Here is a 24,048-nt window from a genome sequence, read left to right as displayed (position 1 = left end):
AAATAAATATTTTAAAACACAAACCTTAAGGCTACTTAGAATTTGTATGTGGTTCACTCTGAGAAGAATCATTCCGTATTCTGAGTTCTTGCTATTGTTGAAGACCATGCTGTCTACTATGCCATTGGAAGAGAAAAAAAGTCACTTTCTAAACTTTTTTCATGAATATAAGTTTGGAGGTATCTGTTATGAAACTTCAGGACAGAAAATCAGCAAAAAAAAAAAAGAAATGGTGCATATCTACCTATATGTCCCAACTTGAGACCCATGCCACGAGAGAAAGCATACCCCCGACACTAGTAACAATATTGTCCTTTACTTGCAGACAGGAGCCTAGGATAATTGTCCTCTGAGAGGCTCCACCCAGCAGCTATGGAAACAGATGCAGAGACCCACAGACAAACATTAGGCGAAGTTCAGGGAATCTTGTGGAAGAGGGAGGGGAAGGATTGAAGGAGTCAGAGGAGTCGAGGACATCATAAAAAAAACCCTACAGAATCAACTAACCTGGACCCATAGGGGCTCCACAGACTGAACCACTAAACAAAGAACACACCCGGGAAGGACCTAGGCCGCCTACACAAATGTAACAGGTGTATGACTTAGTCTTCATGTGAGACCCTTAACTACTGGAGCATGGGCTGTCTCTGATTCTATTGCCTTTGGTCCCCTTTCCCCTAACTGGGCTGCCTTGTCTAGGCTCAATAGGAGAAGATGCACCTAGTCCTACTGCAACTTGACATGCCAAGGAAGGTTGATAGCTGTGGGAAGCACTGCCTTCTCTGAGGAGAAAAGGAGGGGGAAATGGGGGAAGGTGAGGTGAGTGGGACGGATTGGGAGGAGAGGAGGGAGGGGAAATTATGACTGGAATGTAAAGTTAAAAATTTAATTAAAAAGAAAAAAGAAATCTTGCCTCTGGCTTCCACATGCTAGGAATAAAGGCATGTGTGGGATTAAAGGCATGTGCTACCACACCTGGTGATTTCAGTGTTCTTTAGAGCTGAATAATATTTTATATATGTATCAGATTTTCATTATTCATTCATCTGCAGATGGACACAAAGATTGGTTCTAATTCATTGCTATATATAATAAATAGAACCACAATAAATGTGGATGTACAAGTATCTTTATGGTAGGATAGAGAGTTCAGAAGGAATGGTGCATATATAATTTTTGACATACTTGTATAGCTTGGGGTTGAGCTCATTGGTAGAGCATTTACCTAATATGCCCCAAGCCCTGGGTCACATCTCTAATATGGAAAAAGAAAAAAGAATGGAAAAAAAAAAGGAAGAAACAAACATGCTTATATATAAACCAGATCACAGGAAGCCATTATTCTTTTTGTTTTGTTTTGTTTTGGATTTTTTTTGTTTGTTTGGTTTTTTGGTTTTTTCGAGACAGGGTTTCTCTGTGTAGCCCTGGCTGTCCTGGAACTCACTCTGTAGACCTGGCTGGTCTCGAACTCAGAAATATGCCTGCCCCTGCCTCCCAAGTGCTGGGATTAAAGGCATGCGCCACCACGCCCGGCTTGGTTTGGATTTTTAGATAGGTTCACATACTACAGTTCAGACTGGCCTGGAACTCACTGTATAGTACAGACTGTCTTCAAATTCATGGCAATCCTCCAGCCTCAGTCTCCCTGTGAGCTAGTATAACAGGTCTAAGCAAAAACTATTTCTAAACTAATGATTTTTATTTATTAATCAGTTATATACAATACACCAGTAGATGACAGTGTAATCCAGTGAATAAAACTGACAGTCTATGACCCCTGGTGAAAATGGACCTTTGTATTCCTTTTTTTTTTTTTTTTTTTTAAGGCACAGCATGACAGGTGTTTCTTTCTTTTTTTTTTTTTTTAAGATTTATTTATTATATGTAAGTACACTGTAGCTGTCTTCAGACACACCAGAAGAGGGTGTCAGATCTCGTTACGGATGGTTGTGAGCCACCATGTGGTTGCTGGGATTTGAACTCCGGACCTTTGGAAGAGCAGTCGGGTACCTCTTACCCACTGAGCCATCTCACCAGCCCGACCTTTGTATTCCTAATGTTCTATGAAGCAGCAGGAGTTTGGTCAGGACTGCAGGGCACTCCCTGCACATGGAGTTGGAGTGTTTACTGCATCCCATGCAAGCAGCCAGTCACAGGCTTGTGTTTGTTTGTAGTTGTGGCTTCTCTCACCTCTGGACTTAGCTCAGTATACTGGACTTGCCCTTTTGCCTCCCTAACACCATGCAAGCAGAACAAGAACAAACCTTAGGACTCTAGCTCTCAGCTCAGTATTAACACTACAAAAATTCAATGAGTGTCTGCCAAGAAGAACATAAATCTACTTGGTTGAGCAAGTGAAAGGAGGAGGTGTTTGCCATATCACCCTGGAGCTGAATTGTGCATTCTCTTGTGTAATATGCTGGCAGCTTGGTCTATAATTTCAAAACTATCTGCTTCATATTTGCAATGCTAGGGGTTGAATCACATACACACTTGGCAAGTGATTAACCATTGGACAACATCCCGAGAGTTCATGTAATTTTTTAGCAGGAGATTATATACATTTGATGATCTATTTCTTTTCTTCTTAACACAATGTCTCATTGTGTAGCCCTGGCTGGCCTCAAACTTACTATTTAGATCAAGATAGCCTCAAACTCACTGTCAGGTGTGGTGGCACACCCCTTTAATAGTAGCACTCAGGAGGCAGAAGCAGGGGATTTCTGGGTCAGCCTTGTCTACATAGCAAGTTCTAAGGCAGCAAGGGATACACAGTGAGACCCTGTCTCAAAAACAAAATGAACAAACAAACAAACAAAAAAACCAGATGTGTGCTACCATACCCAAGCACGGTCATACATTTCCACTATAACTACATGAAATATCTTACCCCATATGGATTATTCTGGTTTTCTTGTTCAAATTACCCAATTATAGATCTCTATTAACAAATTCGATGACTCTATTTTTGCAGAATTAAGTGTATTACTGAATCCTTTAGGAAGTAAATATCATGGCCTGTGAATGGCTCAGCAGGTGAAGAGTCTTACCCCAAAGGTTGATAATCTAAGTTTGATCCCTGAGACCCACAGAGTGAAGAGAGAGAGCCAACTTCCACAGGTTGTCTTCTGACAGCCACAGGTATACCCATATGCATGCACGCTTGCTCGCGCGCACGCACGCACGCGCACACACACACACACACACACACCTGGAACTCACAATGTAGCCGAACCTGGCCTAGAGCTCATACAATCTCCTGCCTCACTCAGCTTCTCAAGTACTGGCATTACCACTACATTTAGCTCAGAAATAACAGCTCTAAAGAACACTGAAATCACCAGGTGTGGTGGTGCATGCTTTTAATGCCAGTACTTGAGAGGCGAGACAGGTGGGTCTCTGTGAGTTCAAGGCCAGGCTGGTCAACTTAGTGATCTCTAGGACCGCTAGGACTACATAGAGATACACTAGAGAGAGAGAGAGAGAGAGAGAGAGAGAGAGAGAGAGAGAGAGAGAGAGAGAGAGATCAGATGCTAGAAAACTTATCTGCAAGAGTGACATGTATTTACGTTGGTAGATCTCAACTCAGCAAAGCACACCTGCTGAGTACTACAGTTAACCTCTGGACTTTCAGGTAGTATGTGCCACATGAGGCCACCAGAGGCCAAGGTTTAGTTATCACTTAAAAGATAAATGATACCCAAGTGCCTGTGTGTGCTTGTATCTCTATAAATGCTTTCGGTATCACGAAACTAGTTTGCCAACATGTCAGACTGCCAACGTGTCATGTTGCTGAGCCAACAAGAATTAGTACTCAGAGCCGCTGTTCCCAAGACTGTAAATCTCTAGGTTCTTTAGTTTGGCTTCACAAATGGGAAAAGGTGGGGAACTTTAGAAGATGTTGGTGGCTAGATCATACCTCTAGAGTTTTAGATTGAACTGGTTTGGGGTGTGACCTGGCCATTGGAGCTTGTAATGCTAATGTACAAATGGAGTTGAGAATTTTGACTGTTGGGCCTTTATGTTTTTTGAGAACACAGATAATTAGAGAAAGGGAGACACATCTGTTCTTCCTCCCTTACTGTCACAATGATAAAATTGGTGATTTGTGGCCGTGAGACTCTTTGACTGAGTCTGTCATCATGGCTTCCTAACCACAAACTTGCTTGAGGCTTTTTAATGCTACCTAGGTTTGGTTTACAGCAACTTTCCCACTAAGTAAAATAGTCACCTAGTACATGGAGAAGCTGAGATTATGAAAGAGTTCCTTCAGATTCTATTAAATGATGGGGATGCTGCTCAAGGCCCAGAAAGTAATCCCCAGTACCACAAAAACAAACGCGATCAGATTATATGAACTTTACCAGCACTTGGATTAAGAGTTCTAGGTCAGAGACCAGTAAGATGGCTTGGTGAATAAAGGCACTTGCTGCCAGGCCTGACAACTTAAGTTCAATATCTGGGACTCACATAGTAGAAAAAGAGAACCAACTCCTGCCTTAGAGTATGTACATATGGTTCCTGGTGTGTGTGTGTGTGTGTGTGTGTGTGTGTGTGTGTGTGTGTGTATGTGTGTGTGTGTGTGTGTATGTGTGTGTGTGTGTGTGTATGTGTGTGTGTGTGTGTCTGTGAATGTGCATCTGTGTCTCTGTGTGTATGCACCTGTGTCTCTGTGTGTGTGTGTCTCTGTGTGTGTGCATCTGTGTCTGTGTGTGTGTGTGTCTGTGTCTCTGTGTCTCTTTGCACATTGAATAATCAAATGTACAACTTTTTAGAACCAAATATGTACAGTGTTAATTCTTTACTCTAAGAGTTTTCTCTGCACGTTAAGCTATTTTTCTGTTTAAAATTTTTCATAGTAAAAATTTGTGAGGAAAAACAAGATGTCTGGATTGAGAAGTAGAAGAAAGGGATGTGGATCAATATGTGCTGACACTCAAGCATTCAGATGCAGACAGCTAAAGCTACAGGTAATCACGATGGAACTTTCTCCATGTTCTCATGTATTTGAAAACGTTCATAATAAAATATTGGGGGAGGAGTTATAACAAACCTTAAAAACATTTGTCTATGTAGAAAAATCATAAAACTGACAGAAAAGAAACTGCTAGAACTAAAAAGTGATTATAAAAAGACTGCAAAATATTCTACCATGTCTGGTGGTGCACGCCTTTAATCCCAGCACTTGGGAGGCAGAGAGAGGCAGGCGGATTTCTGAGTTCGAGGCCAGCCTGGTCTACAAAGTGAGCTCCAGGACAGCCAGGGCTATACAGAGAAACCCTGTCTCAAAAAACCAAAAAAAAAAAAAAACCAAGAAGAAGAATAAAAAAATATTGTACCATGTCAAAGTCACTGTCTTTCTTACCTACAAGCAATAAACAAATAGAATTTTATTTAACACATGGAATGTCACTTAAATAGTGCCCCAAAATATACAATACTTAGATATAAGCCTGAAGAAATTACAAGATGTGCATAAGGAAAACTATAAAACTCTTGACAAAAGAAATTACAGAAGGGCTGAACAGCCCCTGCTCATAGCAGGGACCCTCAGTCTTGGAAGCTGTCAGTTCTGCTTCCCACATGGACCATTAGACTCACTCTCCCATGAGTGTTCCCTGACCATAAGCAGACTGGGTAGGGCATGCTCCTTCACATAGTCACAGTAGCCTGTGTGCTTCTGGTAGCATCCTTTTTCCTTTGGGGGTGTTGAAGATCAAACCTACAGTTCTCAGTGTACTAGGTAAGTGTTTTACCACTCAGCTACTTCCCAGCCCTTGGTAGGGACCTATCTCAGCATTTTATAATCTCTAGAGCCCTGTGAGGTTCCTTTTTCATCGTTTATCCCCAGTACTGTTTTAATCAAATCCTCAGAAACAAGAAGTAATAGTGAGGGAGTGAGTAGACACCTTAGAAAGTGTAATCAATATTAAGCTTTGTGTGAAGGGTACAGACATGTGCCATCTATGTGATTTCAATAATGGTGTTAAAGCTATCTCATGGCTCTTTAACATTAATACTTTTATTATAGCTCCTTTGAGTTATGTGAGTTAATAGCTAACATAATCCAAAGTCCAAGATAGTTTCTTAATGGTTAATGGGCAAGGGTGGACTTCTTGCATGACTGCAAAGGTTTTTTTTTTTTTTTTAACTCTACCTGTTGTTCGCCTCTCCATGCTCATGCTGGTTTAGCTTAGACAGTATCAACATGGGAGCTAACGACTGGGCAGGTCTGGTAAATAAAGCACTGATGACAGCAACCATCAAGGAAAAAGGAGGCCTGAAAGAGACAAAAATAGGGCTGGTCCTTACCAATATAAATCACATTTGGTATATTTCTTCTTGTTGCTTTTGAGACAGCGTGTCTCATTATGTAGCTCTAGATTGTTTTCTGGAACTCACTCTATAGACCAGGATGGCCTTAAACTCACAGAGACCCATCTCCCTCTGCCTCTCAAGTGCTGGGGTTAAAGATGTATCTCACCATCCTAACACATCTGTTGTATTCCCATACTCAAATATGTATGCAGATCTACATCTGAAGAGCCTCTTTATGCATGAAGTTCCCTTCAACCTAAGTAAACAACTATAGAAATAGCTTAGCAATTATAAAATATGAATTTCTTAGTTTTAAGGATAATAGAACTCTTTTGTTACTATTCTATTTATTGTTGCTGCTGCTGATAATGATTTTTTTAAAGACAATGTAGCCCAAGCTGAACTTCAACTCACTACTTAGTACAGTCTAACCCTGAACTTGAGGTAATTCTCCTGCCTCAGTCTCTGCAATGCTAGCATTACATGTGTGAGTCACAATACACAGCTATTTGTTGAGACAGGGTCTTGCTATATGGCCAGCCTAGAACTCAAGTGATCCTCCTGCCTCAGTCTACTGAGTGGCTGAGCTTCAGAAAGGTGTCCCTATGCTTATCTGACAGTAAACAACCACATGGTGTTATGTGTGTTGGCATTTGGTAAATGCCAGAGCATTGAAATTCTTACAGCATGAAACAGATTGAGACTGGGCTTTCGTTCCCAGGCATGAGCCCTGATGACTCAGTGGTTCTGAGCAATAACAATTGTGATGTCCTTTCAGAAACAGGAAAACACTGGACAGGGGCAAGGGATGCAGCTCCAGGATCGATCACTGGCCCAGCATGTGCAAAGCCCTGAGGGTCAATCCACACCATTGCAAAACAAGAAAAGAAAAAGTTGACCAGAGTGAAAAAATGTGAACATTGTATGATATTCTGTTCTCTTGGTCCCAGAGACAGTCCTTAGGATCATTACTCTGGCATGTGTTTGTGGTATCAGCATAACTGAGCAGTAGGGAGTCTGGTAATTCCTATGTGTGACCTTGTGTAGTTAGTATCTGAATAAATATACTTACTGCCTGTTAAACTTCGGTAAATCTGCTTCAACCATGTCCGCCACTGGCAAATTAAATAAGCAAAGAGAGGTATGTACAATCACCCTAGAAAAAAAAAGTTAAAATACTGTACACATATGGACATTCTACAACTACAAAGCACAGAGCAAAAACAACAGGGGCTGGAGAGATGACTCAGCGGTTAAGACAGCTGGTTGCTCTTTAAGAAGACTCAAGTTCGGTTCCCAGCACCTACATAGTGGCTTATAACTGTCTGTAACTTCATTCCCCTCTTCTGTCTTCTGTGGCACGAGGTATACATATACAAGTGAAACTTTCATACATGTAAAATTATTTTGAAAAATAAGCAAAGCTGGTCATAGTAGCGGCATACACACCCAGCACGTGGGAAGCAGCAGCAGGAGAATCAACAGCTCAAGGCAGCTCTAGCTACAGAGTGTGTCTTAGTTAGCGTTTTACTGCTGTGAACAGAAACCATGACTAAGGGAACTCTTATAAGGATGACATTTCATTGGGGCTGGCTTAACGTTTCAGAGGTTCAGTCCATTATCATCAAGGCAGGGAGCATGGCAGTGCCTGGGTAGGTGTGGTGTAGGAGGAGCTGAGAGTTCTACATCTTGTTCCAAAGGCAAAAAGGAAAAGACTGGCTTCCAGGTAGCTAGAATGAGGGCCTTAAAGTCCAACCCCACAGTGAAAAACACTTACTGCAACAAGGCTACACCTATTCTAACAAGGCCACACCTCCAAATAGTGCCACTCTCTGGGACAAGCATATTCAAACCACCACAGAGTGAGTTCAAGTCCAAGTGAGAGCCTGTCTCAAACAAACAAAGACTAATGTAAAAGAAGATATAGGCAAAACACATCAAGGAATTGAGTAAGTCTAAGAGCAATAAGAATCCATTTAAGTTGTTTAGCAAATGAACTGATTTATTTATTTTTTTATTTGATACTCAAAACACAGGAAGCAAGGAGCAGAAATTAACAAGTGGAATTACATGAAACTAAAAAATATTTTCAAAGCAAGAGGAAAAACATCAAAAGTAAAGAGATAGCTTACCAAGTGGGAGAAACTATACGTCAACTATTCATCTGGATTAATATACAGAATGTATAAAGAATTTAAAAAGAACCTCACAGCAGCAAACTACCAGAAACAAACAACAACAAAACAACCGAAACTAGAGGCAATTCCATCAAATGCAAATGACCAGACTGGAGAGATGGCTCAGTAGTTAGGAGCACTGGACACTCCTTCAGCGGACCTGAGTAGATTCCTAGCACCCACATGATGGCTCACAGCCACCTGTAACTATAGTGCCAGGGGATCTGATCTCTACTGGCACAGGCACACATGTGGTGCACAGATACACATGTAGGCAAACTACCCATACATATAAAATAAAAATTTTTAAAAAGACATACAAATGCCATAAATATATGCTAAATTAGTCACCAGGAGATATTAGATATTATTTCACTCCAGCTAAAATGATTATTATCAGCTAAGCATAGTGTCACACACTTTTAATTCCAGCACTCAGAAAGCAGAAGCAGGTATATCTCTTGAAGTTCAAGGCCAGCCTGATCTACATGGAAAGTTCCAGGCCATCCAGGTCTACACAGCGAGGCCCTAACTTAAAAAAGGAATGGCTATTGTCAAAAAAGCACAAAAACCAAAAGTCAAATGTGGGTGATGTAGAAAAGGCTCCCACAGCCTGCAGGCCAACATGTACATTCGAGAAGTTGCTGTGGAAGAAGGCTGGGATCCTACAGCTCATCCAGAGCCTGAAACTAGAGTACCAGTAGGTCCGGCTATTTTACTGCTTCTTATAATACCCAAGGAGACAGATGACAAAGAGATACTCAAATGGCCTAGCTTATTGCAGTGCTACTTACAGTTCCTATGATATGGAACCAGCCTAGGTGCCTATTAATGGATGAACAGATAAGGAAAATATGATATGTATATAAAATGGAATATTATCTAGTCATAAAGAAGAATGAAATTCTGACAGAAGTAGCAAAGTGGGTGGAACTGTAGAGTACAGGTTCAGGGAAATAAGTCAGACCCAGAAAGACAAGTACATACCACATACTTGCTCTCTTTCACATACAAGTTTTGTTTTGTTTGTTTGTTTGTTTTTGTTTTTTGTTTTTTAGAATGAGACAGGAGGGTGGGGAATTGCTTTAAAAAAATTCTAGGCATGAAAAGTGCACATGGACTTCACACTCAACTCCAGCAATATATGAAGCATTTGTTGCTTGCTTGCTTCTGAGATGGTCTCACACAGCCCAGGCTGGCCTTGAACTTGCTATGTAGGCAAGGATGACTTTGAAGTTCTGGTCCTCCTGCCTCTTCCTCCCAAGTACTGGAAATATAAGTGTGCATATACCTGGGTTGCTGATGTTGTTATTTGACTTTTTCTTTTTTAACATTTATTTATTCTGTGTGTGGTGTATGTGTTTGTGTAGGTGTGTAAGAATAAGCACGTTGTTTGTGCATGGGTACTAACAGTGTCATCGTACATGTTCCCTTTCTTTAAAATTTATGTATTTATTGATTTGTTTAGTTAGTGTGTATGTGTATATACCTGAGTGTATGTATGTATACTATGAGTGTATAGGAGATCACAAAAGTCAGAAGGGGACACTAAATCCCTGGGGACTAGAGTTAAAGATGGTTGTGAGCCACCATGTGGGTGATAGGAATTAAATGAAACTGAACCTGGGTCTCCTGCAAGAGCAGAAAGCTCTCTTACTGTTGAGCCATCTCTCCAGCTCCTCTATCTTGTTTTTGGGGACAAAGTCTCATTGAACCTAGGGCTCACCAACTCACCTAGACAGGCTGCTCAGTGAGCTCCAGGGATCTTGCTGTCTCTACCCCACAGCCCATGCACGCTCCCAAGCACTGGGGTTACAGATGCACACTGTTGTGTATGGCTTATCTGGGTGCCAGGAACCCTTACACTTGTGTGGAGAGCAGTTTAGCAACTGAGCTATCTCATAGCCCCTTGTTGAGTTGTTATTGGTGTTGGTTTTGTTGTGTTCTGTTTGTTTTGACAAGTTGGTTTTATTTATTTTGAGACACAGTCTTATTCTGTAATCCAGCTCATCTAGAATTTATGGCAATACTCCTGCCTCAGCTTCTAGCTGCCAGATTTACAGGGCTGAGCCACCAAACCTAGCTATTAAACAGAGCCAATCTTTGGCACAAATCTACTATATGAAACGCTTTCAACATGCAAGCTGTTAATATTCAAACAACTTCGTTGAAAGGAACAATGTTCCCATCTACAAATGAGAAACGCCATTCAGATCAAATATGGTAGGCCTGGCATGGTGGCTCATGCTGCTAACTCCAGCTACTCAAATTAAAGATAGCTCAGTGTTTGGAAGGGTGCTGGGAAAGCATGAGACAATGCTGAAAGGGACCTGGCATTTACTTACATGATAACAGTGAGATAAACAGCCAAACAGTAATAGTGTTCCTGTCCCAGAAGTAACATGACAAGGGCGGCTGCCCCTTCTAGGTAGAAAGAAATTAAGATAACCTTATAATAACCGTATTTCTTCAGCCAGGACTGACCTAGAAGTACCAGGCACTGCAAGAAAAGAGATCGACACCATGTTAAAGAAGAACCCGCCCCACCCGTTAGTCCTGCTTACCTGTGCTGACAAAAATCGGCCTCTCCTTACAAAACTAAGTTGCTCTGGATTACACCACCTGTTGCATCACAGCTTAGACGGTCTTGATCAGGGTTTGGTTTAGTTTTGAGATGGGGGTCTCACTATGTGGCCCCATCTGTCCTAGAATTTACCATGTAGTCCAGGTTTAGCCTTGAACTCTCAGTAATCCTCCTGCCTCAGCCTCCCAAATGCTGGGATTACAGGTGAGCCACTACACCCAGCTGTTAATTCATATACACCAAAAATGGAAGGGTTGGGGGATGTAGGTCGGTGGTTGGAAGCACATATAAAGCTCTGGGTTCTACCTCAGCACTGTCAAAAAGGGAAGAAAAGAAAAAAGAATATAAAAAACAAAACAAAACTGCAGGCACTAGTGTTGTTTGAATATTAAAGAAATGGTTACTATTTCCATAAGACACATCAACTACCCAGGAAATGAGAGGCTCATCCAAGACTTAAACAAATATACAGTTTACAATTGGAGGTTAAAGCCAGCACTAACCCAAGGCAGGTCTTTACTGATCATCTCACCACCAGCACTGTGAGGCGATTTGAAATGCCCCTTCCCCTAAAATCAGAAGTCTAGTACACAGTGGCTAGGTTGCATCCCATTTCTTCTGGTTAAGTGTTATATATGTTAATCATTCTAACATATTAACACTAAGGACTTACTTCTTTTTCCCTTTCCTGAATTTTTGTTGCCAGTTCTGAAGACATCCATTGTTCTAGGCTAAAAAGTCTGTGACATGTGCACTCATGCGCATTCACAAAGTTCTGAAAACACTCTTTGTTTGCAACATGAAAAGTGCATTGTTTAGCCCAGAGAAGTTTCCTCTAACCAAATGTATGTACATACAATAGAAGAGGAATTTTTGAACACTGTAAGTTGACTGTAAACATCCTTTCCTTCCTGGCCCACTCTTTGGCTTCCTCTTCTACTTTCAAGGAACAAACGAGAGCTCATTTTCTAGAGGCTGAAAATAGCAGCTCAGTGACTGACAAGATCCGAAGCTTCTCTTCGAGGGAAGGAAACCAGCCCCAGCGAGACCCAGGATGCTCGCGTGTGCGGTGTCTTAGCAAGTCCCTTGCATCCACTTACTGAGGTGAAGCTGCCTCGTCTGAATCTCTAACACAGGCACATGCAGGACAGTCAGTAACGCAAGGAATCTGGGACAGAGTGCGAAGTGCAAGCTTTGGAAATCAGAGACCTTACATCTGAATTCCAACTTGGCCACTTTGAGTGCCTGTGTGCTCAAAGTCAAGCGACTTCACCTACGAGACATTTTCTAATGTCTATATCCTCTCTCCTCTCCCCTCTCAATTTTTTTGCTCTATTTTACGGCACTCTACCGATGAGCAATAACTATCATTCCCCCTTCTCCTATTTAAGTCCATACTCAACATATAAGACACTTGATAATGTGCAGCTATTATTCTTGCGTCTAATATGTACAGAGATATGAGCCAAGGATGTTACTACAAAAGTTCATGATAACAGAAGAGAAAGACTTATGTCTAAAAGTAAAGACTTCTATAGGCAGAGTCTGGCTTCCTTTTTATATGTCCACCTGAGCTGGAGTCTTCAAACAGCATATCCCACCTGAGTGTTGGCAAAGTCACCCACAGAATCTAAAGCCACCCAGAGCGAGAAAGGCAGTGTTGTAGCTTGGTGTCTAGCTTGAGCCAGTCACGTGAGAGAGCAAGAGCCGGCACTTCCGGGGGGGGGGGGGTGACCTGTGTGCTGGGAACCCTCTCCCATCACCAGTGTGCTGCCCTTTAGTCGTTCACATGGTGACTGTGGGAGACCCACCCCATTTTTATTTTAATTTTATAAATGAAGATAATGAGACACAGAGAATTCAGTGACTCCCTCGGGATCGCATAGTTGAATAGGGGAGCCACATTCTCCCTTGAGAGATTCCAAAGCTCTACTCTTAGATGTTACTAATCTGCTTCTTTTAAGGGCGCATGATGACTGACTGAATTCTTAAACAGCTATTAGAGAAAAGACTTGATTTCCTCAGCCACACCTTCTGCACACACTGGATTCCAGGATCCCAAAAGCTCAGCTCTGTTGGGCCTGGTTAGGACCTGTACGGGAGGAAGACCACATACGCGCTTTTTTTTTTTTTTTTTTTTAGATTAGTTTTCAGTCCATAGACTAGGCTGGCCTGGAATTCATGCCAATCCTCCTGCCTCAACCTCCTGGGTACCATCAGATCTGTCTTGTTCTTTCTTTTCTCCTTCCATTTTCTCAGTCTCTTGAGATGAATTCCACTGTGCAGTCAGCCTCAGAAAAGGGAAACCATGCCCAATGATTAAAGTGGGTTACAGCCATTTAGTCAAACATTGACAACTCTCAGCTCATGAAAGTATCATTTATCTAGAAATGAAGAATACATTAAAACAGCTTTGTATTTCATATGTTCTTGTGGGGGATTGAGGAGGAAGGCTGTTGAATTCTGTTGGCCATATTTAGGAAAAGACTATTTACTGGCTGAATATTTAGCTTAGTGGGAGCACTAACTACGCAAGGCCCTAGGTCTAATCCACAGTACTATGAGAGAGCGAAAGAGTGAGAGAGCAAGAAAGAGAGAAAGAGAGAGCTATTATTTGACAAAGAACTTGTATCCGGAATATACAAAGTATTTCTGCAACTCAATATATGAAGGTTGACTAATACACCAATTAAAAAGTTGACAAAATAATTGAATAAATGATGTACCAATACATCTTTAAATGACTGAATAAAGCAAAAATATACATTCAAAGGAAGCCATTTACTTCTTCCACAGCTTTGCTTATGCTTATATTCAAAGCCAAATATTTAAAACTTTGGGCTGTGGAGATGGCTTGGCACCAAACCTAACCACCTGAGATCAATCCCTGGGACCTACATGAGTAGAGAGAGAAATGGGGCCTCTAAGCTGTCTTCTGACCACCACAGACCACCCTGACACACACAAATATACACAATAGTCTAGGCACAGGGCTCTCAATGTCAGTTTGCTCTACTTAGCAAGTTCCAGGCCAGCCAGGACTGTACAGTGAGACCTATCTCAAAACACACACATGCACACACACACACAAAGTAAGTAAATAAAAAATTTTAGAATACATTTTTTAAAATGGCATGCTGCTTGGCTCTCAACATGCTCGTCCGTTGTTCACTTTTCATTTGCTCTCCCATCGTTTCTGTGGAGCCCTGTACAGTGACTGGGCTCTGACTGTTTGTTTCTATGGAGCCCTGTACATTGACTGGGCTCTGACTCTTAGTGTTTGTTAGTAAACATGTAACAATCAGTAACATTTTTATCTCCTCAGACAGCTAAGGGTTCATCTTCAGTCCCATTAGGAAAACACACGGAGAGTCTTCACACATACCTGAGGGCAGATGAAGCCTGCTCCATACATGATGCTCCTTACGGAAGAAGAGAGAGCCTCAGTGGGAATGAGGTTATCGACAAAGATCATCATGAAGTTACTGAAGATGGTCAAATGGAAGACCTGGAAGAAATTCATGATGAGGAAAAGGTAGAAGTTCCTCTGAGACAAGATTTGTCTCATCAGTAAGATGACGGAGGTCCTTGCCAACTCCTGTTCGCTCTCGGAGAGGACGTTTTCCTCTGGGTTTCTTTTAAACTCAAACTGTCTCACATTGAACATGCCACTGTAAAAGCTGAGAGATGCCAGGAAGGCAATGGCGACAGACGTGGCTTGAAAATTGGGCAGGATTTCCATGTTGTGAGAGATGAGGCCACAGAAAAGGATGCTGACGGAGCCCACCAGGGATGCCACTTGGTTAATTCTGGTCAGCTGCAGCCTGCTCTCCTGCCTGGGGGAAGTCTCTGCAAACAGGCGCCACTGGGCTTGCTGCACCCAGGCGTGGGTGCTGTCAAATGCGCACAGGGAGGCTACCAGCTGGAGTCCAATAAGCCAGTCACTTTCTCTATAGTGTTTCCAAGGGAACCAAGGGAGCAAGAAGGCCACTGCGTGCAGAAGGGCTCCAAGCAGGGAGCAACGGTAACTGAGACAGCAGTCATACTGAGAGCTCATGTGGAAATACCCACTCAGGTCAGTCAGGATATTCCATATCATTAAAATTACCTAGGGAGAACCAAATACACGTGAAATTAGTTTGCATGGTTGTTAGCAGCGTAGACTACTACATTCAAGCTGAGAATGACTCCTGAGGCTGAGTATTCCTGAGGCTGAGTACTCCTGAGGCCTGTAATCTCAGCACCTCACCTGTGAGCTGAAGGAGGAGAACCATGGAGTCCAAGGCCTGCCTGAGCTACACCATAAACCAGAGAGCAGGAGGGAGAGGGTGAGAGAGAGAGGAAAGGCAAGAGGCAGGAAGAAAGAATCCCTGCTTTGTTTTTTTTTTTTTTGTAGTTGTTGTTGTTTGTTTTTCTGTTTTTAACTTGTGAGAAGTATTTAAATCTGAAAAGTCTCGGTTTCAATTGAAACTAACTGTGTTGGGTATGGTGGCACACGCCTTTAGTCCCAGTACTCAGGAAGCAGATACTCTGTGAGTTCAAGGCCAGCCTGATATACTTTCCGGAGAAAGCTTGTCTAAAAACAAAACAACAATGATAATAATAGTGACAGTAGGCTACTGGAAAGCCAATGCATGTTTGCTTTATATTCAAGTGTAACACAAGTGTTTGCATGTATTACTTTGTCAAATCCTTTAAAAAAAAAAAAAAACAGCAGCAACAACACTCTCCATGAGAGTGGGGAGTTATTCCTCCCAGCTTACAAAATTAGATACTGAGGATGGGGAAGGTAACTCATCTAGCTAATGAAGTAGAGCACCATAGCAACCCAGGGAACTCAGAATGTGTCTCCCGCTGTGGCACACGGGGGGGGGGGGGGGCACACTTTCTCATGGAGTTCAGGCCCTTCCTCTTATTAAAGATTTTTATTTAATTAATTTATTTTACATCTACAAATGTTTTATCTACATGTATGCATGTGAACCATGTGTTTGTCTGGTACCCATGGAGACCAGAAGAGGGCATCAGATCCCCTGGAACTGGAGTTACTGATGATTGTGAGCCATCATATGGGTGCTGGGAACTAAACCCATATTTTCTAAAAAGCAAAAAAGCCATTTCTCTGCCTTCCAAAATACTATTTTGCATATCTACATTAAGAATGGTTAGCCAGGCAGTGGTGTGGCCCATGCACTTGGGAGGCATAAGCAGGCAGATGTCTGAGTTCAAGGTCAGCCTGGTCTACAGAGTGAGTTCCAGGACAGCCAGGGCTACACAGAGAAACCATATCTCGGGGGGTGGGGCGGGGGGGAGAAAGCAAGAAAGGTTAAGACACTTCTAATAATAAATTAACTCAAAATCAGCATAGTAAATATGTAGCTCTATAATAAGCAATGGAAAATATAAGAACTCCCCATTTACTTCATGCATGACAAGACATAATACAATCTGTCAATATCACCAAGCTTTTCAAGGTATAGCTCCTGTGCTGGGTAGTTTTATTTCAACTTGACACAAGTTGGGGTCATCTAAGAGAAGGGAACCTCAATTGAGAAAATGCCTCCATAAGATTGGGATACAGGCAAGACTTTTAGTTAGTGATTGATGTGGGAGGGCCCAGTCCATGCTGGTGGGAACATTCTTGAGCAGATTGAGCACGCCAGTATGGGGCAACCCTCTGTGGCCTCTACATCAGCTCCTGTTCCAGGTTCCTGCCCTGTGTGAGTTCTTGCCCTGGCTTCTTTCAGTGATGGACTACGGTGTGGAAGTATAAACCAAACCCTTTCCTCCACAGTTGTTTTGGCCATGGTGTTCTATCATCGCAATGGTAATCATAACTACATGTCTCCTTTTCTTCTTCCCTCTCTTCTCTCCCAGCAAATCCCTTTGCCTTTTCTTCTTTTCCCTCCCTCCTTCCTCTTCTCCCTCCCCCTCTCTCTTTTTGAAATAGGATCCTTCTATGTAGCCTTGAATTCTCAACAGTCTTTTTGCCTTGGCTTAAATCCTAAGATTACAGGTTTGCATCACCATAGCACACACGTTTTTATTGATAACTCTTACAGGTATGTAAAGAATCCACTTTTTGACTAGTGACGGTAACATACCACTATAAAGAAGGAAGCACTGTCCTGCATTGAAAGGAGTAAAAAGTGTATCTCACCTGGGCCTGGCAGAAGGCCGACTTGGAAATCTTGTATACCTCCAAGAAAAGTTTCACATAGTAGAAACTGAAGAAAGAACTTAACATTTCAGTTCCTAGTGTAATCAGAGAGTACACCCAGACTTCAGATTTGATACTTAAAAGGGTCATTTTTCATGCAGAGGACGTTTTCATCCCTGAGTTAAAAAAAAAAGTTTCAATTCATTATTTGCATGCAGTGCTGATGGATAATAAAAATTCCATTAACACTAGAAATTTTAGAGTCCAAAAATACTTGCTCTGAACATCACTAGATTTCTTTATCTACTGATTTATACTTATTCAACATTCTGAGATGTTATATGAGCCCCAGTTTGCATACAGTATGACTCTATGTTATTCTTGTGTGTGTATGTGTGTGTGTGTGTTTGCACACACAGAGACCACATATCAACACTGAGTATTTTCTGTTATTGCTTCTCACCTTTTTTGAGACAGGGTCTCTAAGTGAACCAACATCTCACCTATTCAGCAAGACCAGTGACTTAGATCTGCTTCTCAAGATCTAAGATTATAGACATACGCCACCACACCAGACTTCTTGCTTTCACACATGGATGCTGATGTTGAACTCAGGCCCTCATGCTTCTGCAGAAGTCGCTTTACGGACTGAGCCATCCCCCCAGTCTCTGTATACGTTCTTATATTTCTTATAAATTATAAAGTGAGATTTACCCAAGAGTTTAGACATGCTTAGCTGGTGGTCAAGGAGCTATGCTTATGGATCAGCCTACCTGGTTGAGAAGGAGGAACAGAAAATGAACAGTGAGACGACAGCCTTTAGCTAAAGCCAGACAGAAGGAATAGCAGCAGGTCCTTCTCTGTGGCAAGCTGCTCATTCCTCAGCGCACTTGCAGCAAAATAGTTACTTAGCCTTCTCTCGATAGACTGTGTAACTCTGATCCAAAGGCCATATCTAATAGGAATATAGAAATAATATAGCCTTGTTCTAACTAATATATTTTCTTCTAACCTAGATACCCCTCTTAAATATAGCCTATCTCCTTACTTTCTGATTGGAAAATAGGGAGAGTTTAGCTAAGCAGTAGGGAGATGTAAATTGATCTTGTTTTTGTTTTCCTAGACAAGGTCTCATACTCAAAGGCTGACCTCAAACTTGCCATGGAGCAGGGACTCCCTCTGACTTCTTGCCTCTGCCCCCTAAGTGTTAGAGTTACAGGTGGACACCACAATGCCCAGTTTGTGTGCAGATTAAGTTCAGAGTCTCGTGTATGCTAGGCAAGAATATTACCCAGATTCTTTTAAAAACTTGATTATGTATTTAAGGTGATGTAGCTCAGGCTGGCTTTGAACTCTGAACCTTCCTGCCTTGGCTTCCTATGTGCTAAGGATTAGAGGGATGTACTGCTGCATCCCACCAACTTTCATTATCCTTGACTTGGTAGACAGTTTCGCCAGCTCTCCATAGGTTCACTGAATTGGGGGATAGATACATTTACACATAATGAGGATATTATTTGCTTGAATAATCCCCTGGCTTCTGCTCTAATCTTGGAGAATCAGGAACAAAATTAAGCAGACAACTCAAGCTACAGTACCCAGTTTCTTAGGGAGAGGGAAGGCAAGTTGGAAGGGAACTTACATCACAGATGATCAAGTTACTGGTCCCTAGAACCACAAAGAAAAACAAAAATGAAAAACAAAAATAAAAAACAACAACAAAAAAAACCTCTTGAGTGTGGTGGTGCAGACCTGTCATCCCATCACTCTGGAGTGCTGAGCTAAGAGGTTCAAAGAAGTGAATTCAAGACCTCTAGGAAAACCTCTATCAACCTGCCCCTTCAAGTACTGACTCCCAATCTTACCCTCTGATAGACCCAGGAATTAGTTTAATTGTATACATCACAGAGTTCCAAAATTATCAAAAAAAAAAAAAAAGGTTATTAAGCTGGGCTTACTAGTGCATACCTGTAATCCTAGCACTCTGAGGACTGAGGCAGGAAGATCATGAGCTTGGAATCAGTCTGGGTTAAACATTGAGACCTTGTCTCACAGATTAAACCAAAAAGGGTGATTAAATCTATGGGAAACACTACTAGTGGGTTAATAAAGAATATTTTTGCTTCGCTTATTGGTAGAGTACCTTCATAATATGAGAATGACCCTAGGTTCAGTCCCCAGTACTGTAAATAATAGCAATGAAAACGTTTTATCCATGTGTGTATTTCTATGTGTTTTTTTTTTTAATTATGGGTGTGGGGTGGGGCTGGTGTGTGCATTTGAGTTTAGGTGACTGTAGAGCCACAGGCATCAGATCAACCTGATGCTAGAGTTAACCCAGGAGTTGTAGCTGGTCTTTGCTACTTTGTGAGTTATTCTTTTCCCACTCCATCCCCATCCCCCATGCCTGGTTCACCCCATATCATTTGATAAAAGAGATATAAGGATAGAGGGGAGAGAGGGGTTCTAATTTCTTTCCTTTTGTTTTTTGTTTTTTTGTTTTTTGTTTTTGTTTTTTTTTTCCCCTTTGACCACAGCTATTAACAAGCCACAAAGAACTTCCCTAAATGACCAACAACCCCAACCCCACCTTCTCAGGGTGCTCACATTTATGTACCCTCGGAAAAGAATTCCAAATATCACACAATCACAGAAACTATCTGTGGCTGACAAAACCTAGAGCACAAGGCGAATCGTAGTCAGCTGCTTCCGACTGCTTGAAGCAGCTCCCCAGCCCCATACCTGGGATCAAAATGAAAACATATTCTTCTAACATTTCCGTGCTTCCAAAGAAACCAAAATTCCAAAATTGTCACTACAACAAAGCATCTCTTCAGCCTCCTGTAGTTTGTGTCTTTTAAATGAACGGAAATTCTGTTTTAGTGATAAAATACAAATCTGTTCTTGATTTCATCCTGATGCGGTCCTCAAGGCTTAAGAAGAACAAGCACTACAGTATCACAAGGGCAGTCAACATTTTTGGCTTTAAAAGGTAATTCTCAAATTAGAAAAGCTGGTGTAGTGGTGAAGGCTTCACCCCAGGGCTTTACTTTTGGTATAAGTTCGAATGAAGACTGGAGCTAGAGGTCACCTTGTCACTTAGGCAAAAACAAGAGAAGTCAGTAGAGTCCAAAGCCAAGTTACAAATTTAGCCCACCAATCTCTGAGTGTGGTTTTCTTCTTTTGAGGCTTTCTAGAATAAGCATGTTGTGCCTTTCTGAACTGCTCTGTCATTACGTCAGAAGGGAGACAGTCACAGACTTAGATTTTTGCAAAGTATCATAAGCTCCTCAAATTTAATTTTTTTCAAAAATATTGAGTTTAATGCCCAACCTGCCTAAAGTGAAGAATACAAAGTTTTAGTATCATTTCAGGAAAAGTGTCTAAACTCTTTACTTATACATACTGAGGAAATAACATCTTCCTAATTCTCCACAAAAAAGACACAGCAGTATTTTCCTTTCGATTACTTCCATCCTAGTCAAGGTTTATCTCATTGTCACTTTGCATCTTTTAAAAGCTGCTATTACTATCTTTAAAAATTATTTTAAATCCCTTTAAATGATTTTTAATGTAAGATGAAGAGAATGTTTCATCTTTACAGCCAAAAGCAAAGGATTTCAGAAGCCAACCTGACTTTACCACAAAGCGTTTTATAGAAAAGAGATAAAAAAGCATTGGAATGAGCCCAGGGCTGGTGGTGCACACCTTTGATCCCATCGCTCAGGAGGCAGAGGCAAGCAGATCTCTGAGTTTTGAGACCAACCTGGCCTACAGAACGAGTTCCAGGACAGCCAGGGCTACATGGAGAAACCCTGTCTTGAAAAACAAACAAACAAACAAACAAAAAACAACAACAAAACAATAGAACACAGTCATGATAAGGTTGGATGAATACACTATATACTGGTAAATTAGGCAAACTCTGAAACCCTCTGTTTAGCCTCAACTTGCATAGTTATTCACCAACCTGCTTCTAAGCCAATGGTTATCATCACTGCAGCTGCCATTTATGATTGCCTCATGGAGACACTTCCAAGGCAGAGCTTTTTGCTTGCAAGGTCTTTCTCAGTACAGTTTTTGTTGAGGGTTTTGCAGAACATACACAAAAAATGGTCTCTGAAAATAGCATCTGTAAATATGAACCCATAGACCCACCCCCCCAAAAATGAATAAAATCTGTAGGGTGTGTTATTTTTTTCTTTGAAAACGGTTAAAGAACATTCCCATGCACCCCAAATTTGGAATTGAGATGGGGCTGTCCTGGTCTTTGAGACCAGTGACTGAGGTCAGACGCATGACTCCAGGCTTCAGCGGCTACACACCTGCAAGTCCTAAATTGAATTGTCTTACTTTCCACAGCGTTCTGTGTGACTACAGTAATTGGTTCTACATTGCTTCATTTTGTGTCTGGGCTGAGATATTGACATTTCTGGAAGAAGAAGCTTTACCAGCAACCTTGGTTCTTGTTTTTAAAACATAGCAACAAAAAGCTGACTAGGGACATCTTGCCTCTTGGTGTACTTGTACTCAGAAGGAACTTGTGAGGTGACAGTCTGTTACTCTTACTACTTGTTTTAAGTTACACTTGATCCTTGTGTTGGGGGGGGGGGGTTTTGTATGTGACAAGGTACATGTGGAGAACCTGTGGGAGTCACTTCCAGCCTTGCACTATGTGGGTTGCTGCCATCAACTCAGCTTGTCAGGCAAGGATGCAAGCACCTTTAGCCACTGAACTATCTGGCCTGTTCTATTTTGATTGGCTTCTGCTTCCTAGTCAGGGTCTTGCAATGTAGCACAGGTGGTATCAACCTCACATGCCTCCTGTCTCCACATCCCCAGTGCTGAGGGCACCACTATACCTGGCTAATATTACTTTGTTACATTTTTGGTTGGCATTCCTCATAAGGAAATTTTTTTTCTCATTTATATCACCATGGATTCATCATTAACAAACTGCAATCTGTTGCTATTACTACTTATTTTGATACTCATGGGCTGGGGACAGTGGCTTGGAACTTCTCCTTGCATGTGAGTGGGCCCTTGGTAGTACCACGGGAGAACAGGAAAAAGAAAAAGGAAGAGGGAGGCAAAAAGAGAAGGAAGTGTATTATTTTGATGCTGTTATTTTTTAACAGTCCCTTCACAATAAGTGTTAGAAACAACACAGCTTTCTTGGGCACAGTTTCTTTGATTCTCATAGCTCTTTGAGCAAAGAGGTCATTTCTCCCCTAAGTGGTGAGCTAACGCCTGCTTTGCTAGTACAAACTGTGGATAGACAATTAGATTTCTAACCCTAGGTTCTTGGTACCTTAAGGTCTATTAAGGAGTCTTTCTTAAGGAATGAAGAGGAAAATCTCGCCAGAACAACATTCCTGTAGGGACAGGGTTTGATGGTTGTGTGCCTTCTATCCCAGCACTCTGGAGGCAGAGCCAGCCTAATCTACATAGTGTGCTAGGCAAAGCTGGGGCTGCACAGTGAGACTCTGTACAAACAACAAACCAACCTCACAATGGGGAGGCTTTCTTGACCTTCACAAGACCATGTTCCCAGGAACAGGTGCATGTTACACTGATCTGAAAAGGAGCATCTTAGGACCCACAAGAATGATGGAGAGTGGCACGCCTAAGGCATCGTTAGCACTGAAAAAAGAAATTAGGGTGAAGTATTCCTTCCTCCAAATTACCCGAGATCTCAGAGAAATAAAAGTATCTCTGAGGATTTGTAGCTTCTTCCTAGCAATTTCTCCTGTTTTAAGCCATAGTAATCTGAGTACACTATTTTAAGGCCACAACTGGTGCTTTTTTTGGATAAGGCAAACTTTCAACTGCTTTCCACTTTAGTTCGGGTGACACTCCGGATCTGTGTGAAGGAGTTAACTTCAGGAGGTTTCTACCAAATCACTACTGCCAAACCTGAGTAATTACTCCCCTCCCCCCCTCAGTTGTCACAGTTCTTCTCCCGTCCTCTGTAGATGCTATCAGTTATAACATCCCCTCCCCCCCTCAGTTGTCACAGTTCTTCTCCCGTCCTCTGTAGATGCTATCAGTTATAACATCCCAAACATCTGCGCCGACCTTTCTGCCCTCTGAGAGTTTCCCTAAGTGAGGTACCCAAATATATTAAAAGTTTAACCCAAGAAACAGTAGTTACGGCTGTGTTAACAAGCTGACGCCGGCAAGCTGGCCACCAAGTGCAATGCCTGATCTTAGGTATTTATCCTGGGCTCTATGAACCTTTAAGAAATTCTATGCAAAACTGTGGCAACTTTTCTCAGGGGAGGCGGCTTCCACTGGCCAGCCCGGGACTCTGGAGTGTGAAGTGGGGTTGGTGACTGCCCTTTTAGGAGTTCATAGCCAGGCCCCTGGAAGGCCAGGGCTCCAAGATTGAGGAGCAGCTCTCACTCAGTAGCGTTCTCTCGGCTTTAACTTCCCGACGGACCATGAGTCTCCCTCCGAGCATCACCGAGGGCAGAGCCAAGGAGAGTTGGCCCGCATCCGAAACCCTCGGGTGGGAAGATGATGACCCGTGCCCAGAATTAGTAGTCCTCGGCACCCGGTGTTCGCCAAAGCCACCTCCACACTCCGGAACTGGAGTGCACTCAACTGAGGAGACGCGACGCAGACAAAAGAGGAGGGGCTGCCGACCGCACCCTCTTCGTCTTTCCCCGCCTCCTTTGTTCCTTCCTAAGCTATTATTGGCTGATGGTCCTCGGACCCGCGACCTTTTTTGATATTCTATTGGCTGAAGTCGCTGTCACTCTATAGGCGGCTCATTCGTGATTGGTCAAGGTGCCTCCCGGGTTTGA

The 24,048-nt window shown here is 42.2% G+C and overlaps 1 protein-coding gene across 21 annotated transcripts in view; it reads right to left on the bottom strand.

Moving 5' to 3' along the window:
* Mfsd13b (major facilitator superfamily domain containing 13B) overlaps window positions 1-23,933 on the bottom strand; it is a 32,559-nt gene extending 8,626 nt beyond the window's left edge. For 2 of the 21 annotated variants that reach the window (XM_006508264.4, XM_006508254.4), the window contains exons 1-6: window positions 23,645-23,928; window positions 17,240-17,415; window positions 14,465-15,187; window positions 10,841-10,995; window positions 7,391-7,474; window positions 6,158-6,280 (exon numbers count right to left, since the gene is read on the bottom strand). In XM_006508264.4, coding sequence (XP_006508327.1) covers window positions 6,158-6,280; window positions 7,391-7,474; window positions 10,841-10,995; window positions 14,465-15,187; window positions 17,240-17,389 — 1,235 coding nt within the window. In that variant the 5' untranslated portion in view covers window positions 17,390-17,415; window positions 23,645-23,928. Of the gene's footprint in view, window positions 1-6,157; window positions 6,281-7,390; window positions 7,475-10,840; window positions 10,996-11,025; window positions 11,393-14,464; window positions 15,188-17,239; window positions 17,416-17,953; window positions 18,195-18,881; window positions 18,908-19,981; window positions 20,114-21,209; window positions 21,372-22,746; window positions 22,883-23,579 lie in introns of those variants that run through there. The other 19 variants (XM_006508265.4, XM_006508266.3, XM_006508268.4 and 16 more) reach the window with 17 other exon arrangements.
* Window positions 23,934-24,048: the final 115 nt, after the last annotated feature.

Source organism: Mus musculus, chromosome 7, assembly GCF_000001635.26.
Source record: "Mus musculus strain C57BL/6J chromosome 7, GRCm38.p6 C57BL/6J".
NCBI lineage: Eukaryota > Metazoa > Chordata > Mammalia > Rodentia > Muridae > Mus > Mus musculus.
This window is presented reverse-complemented; position numbering and strand designations above follow the sequence as displayed.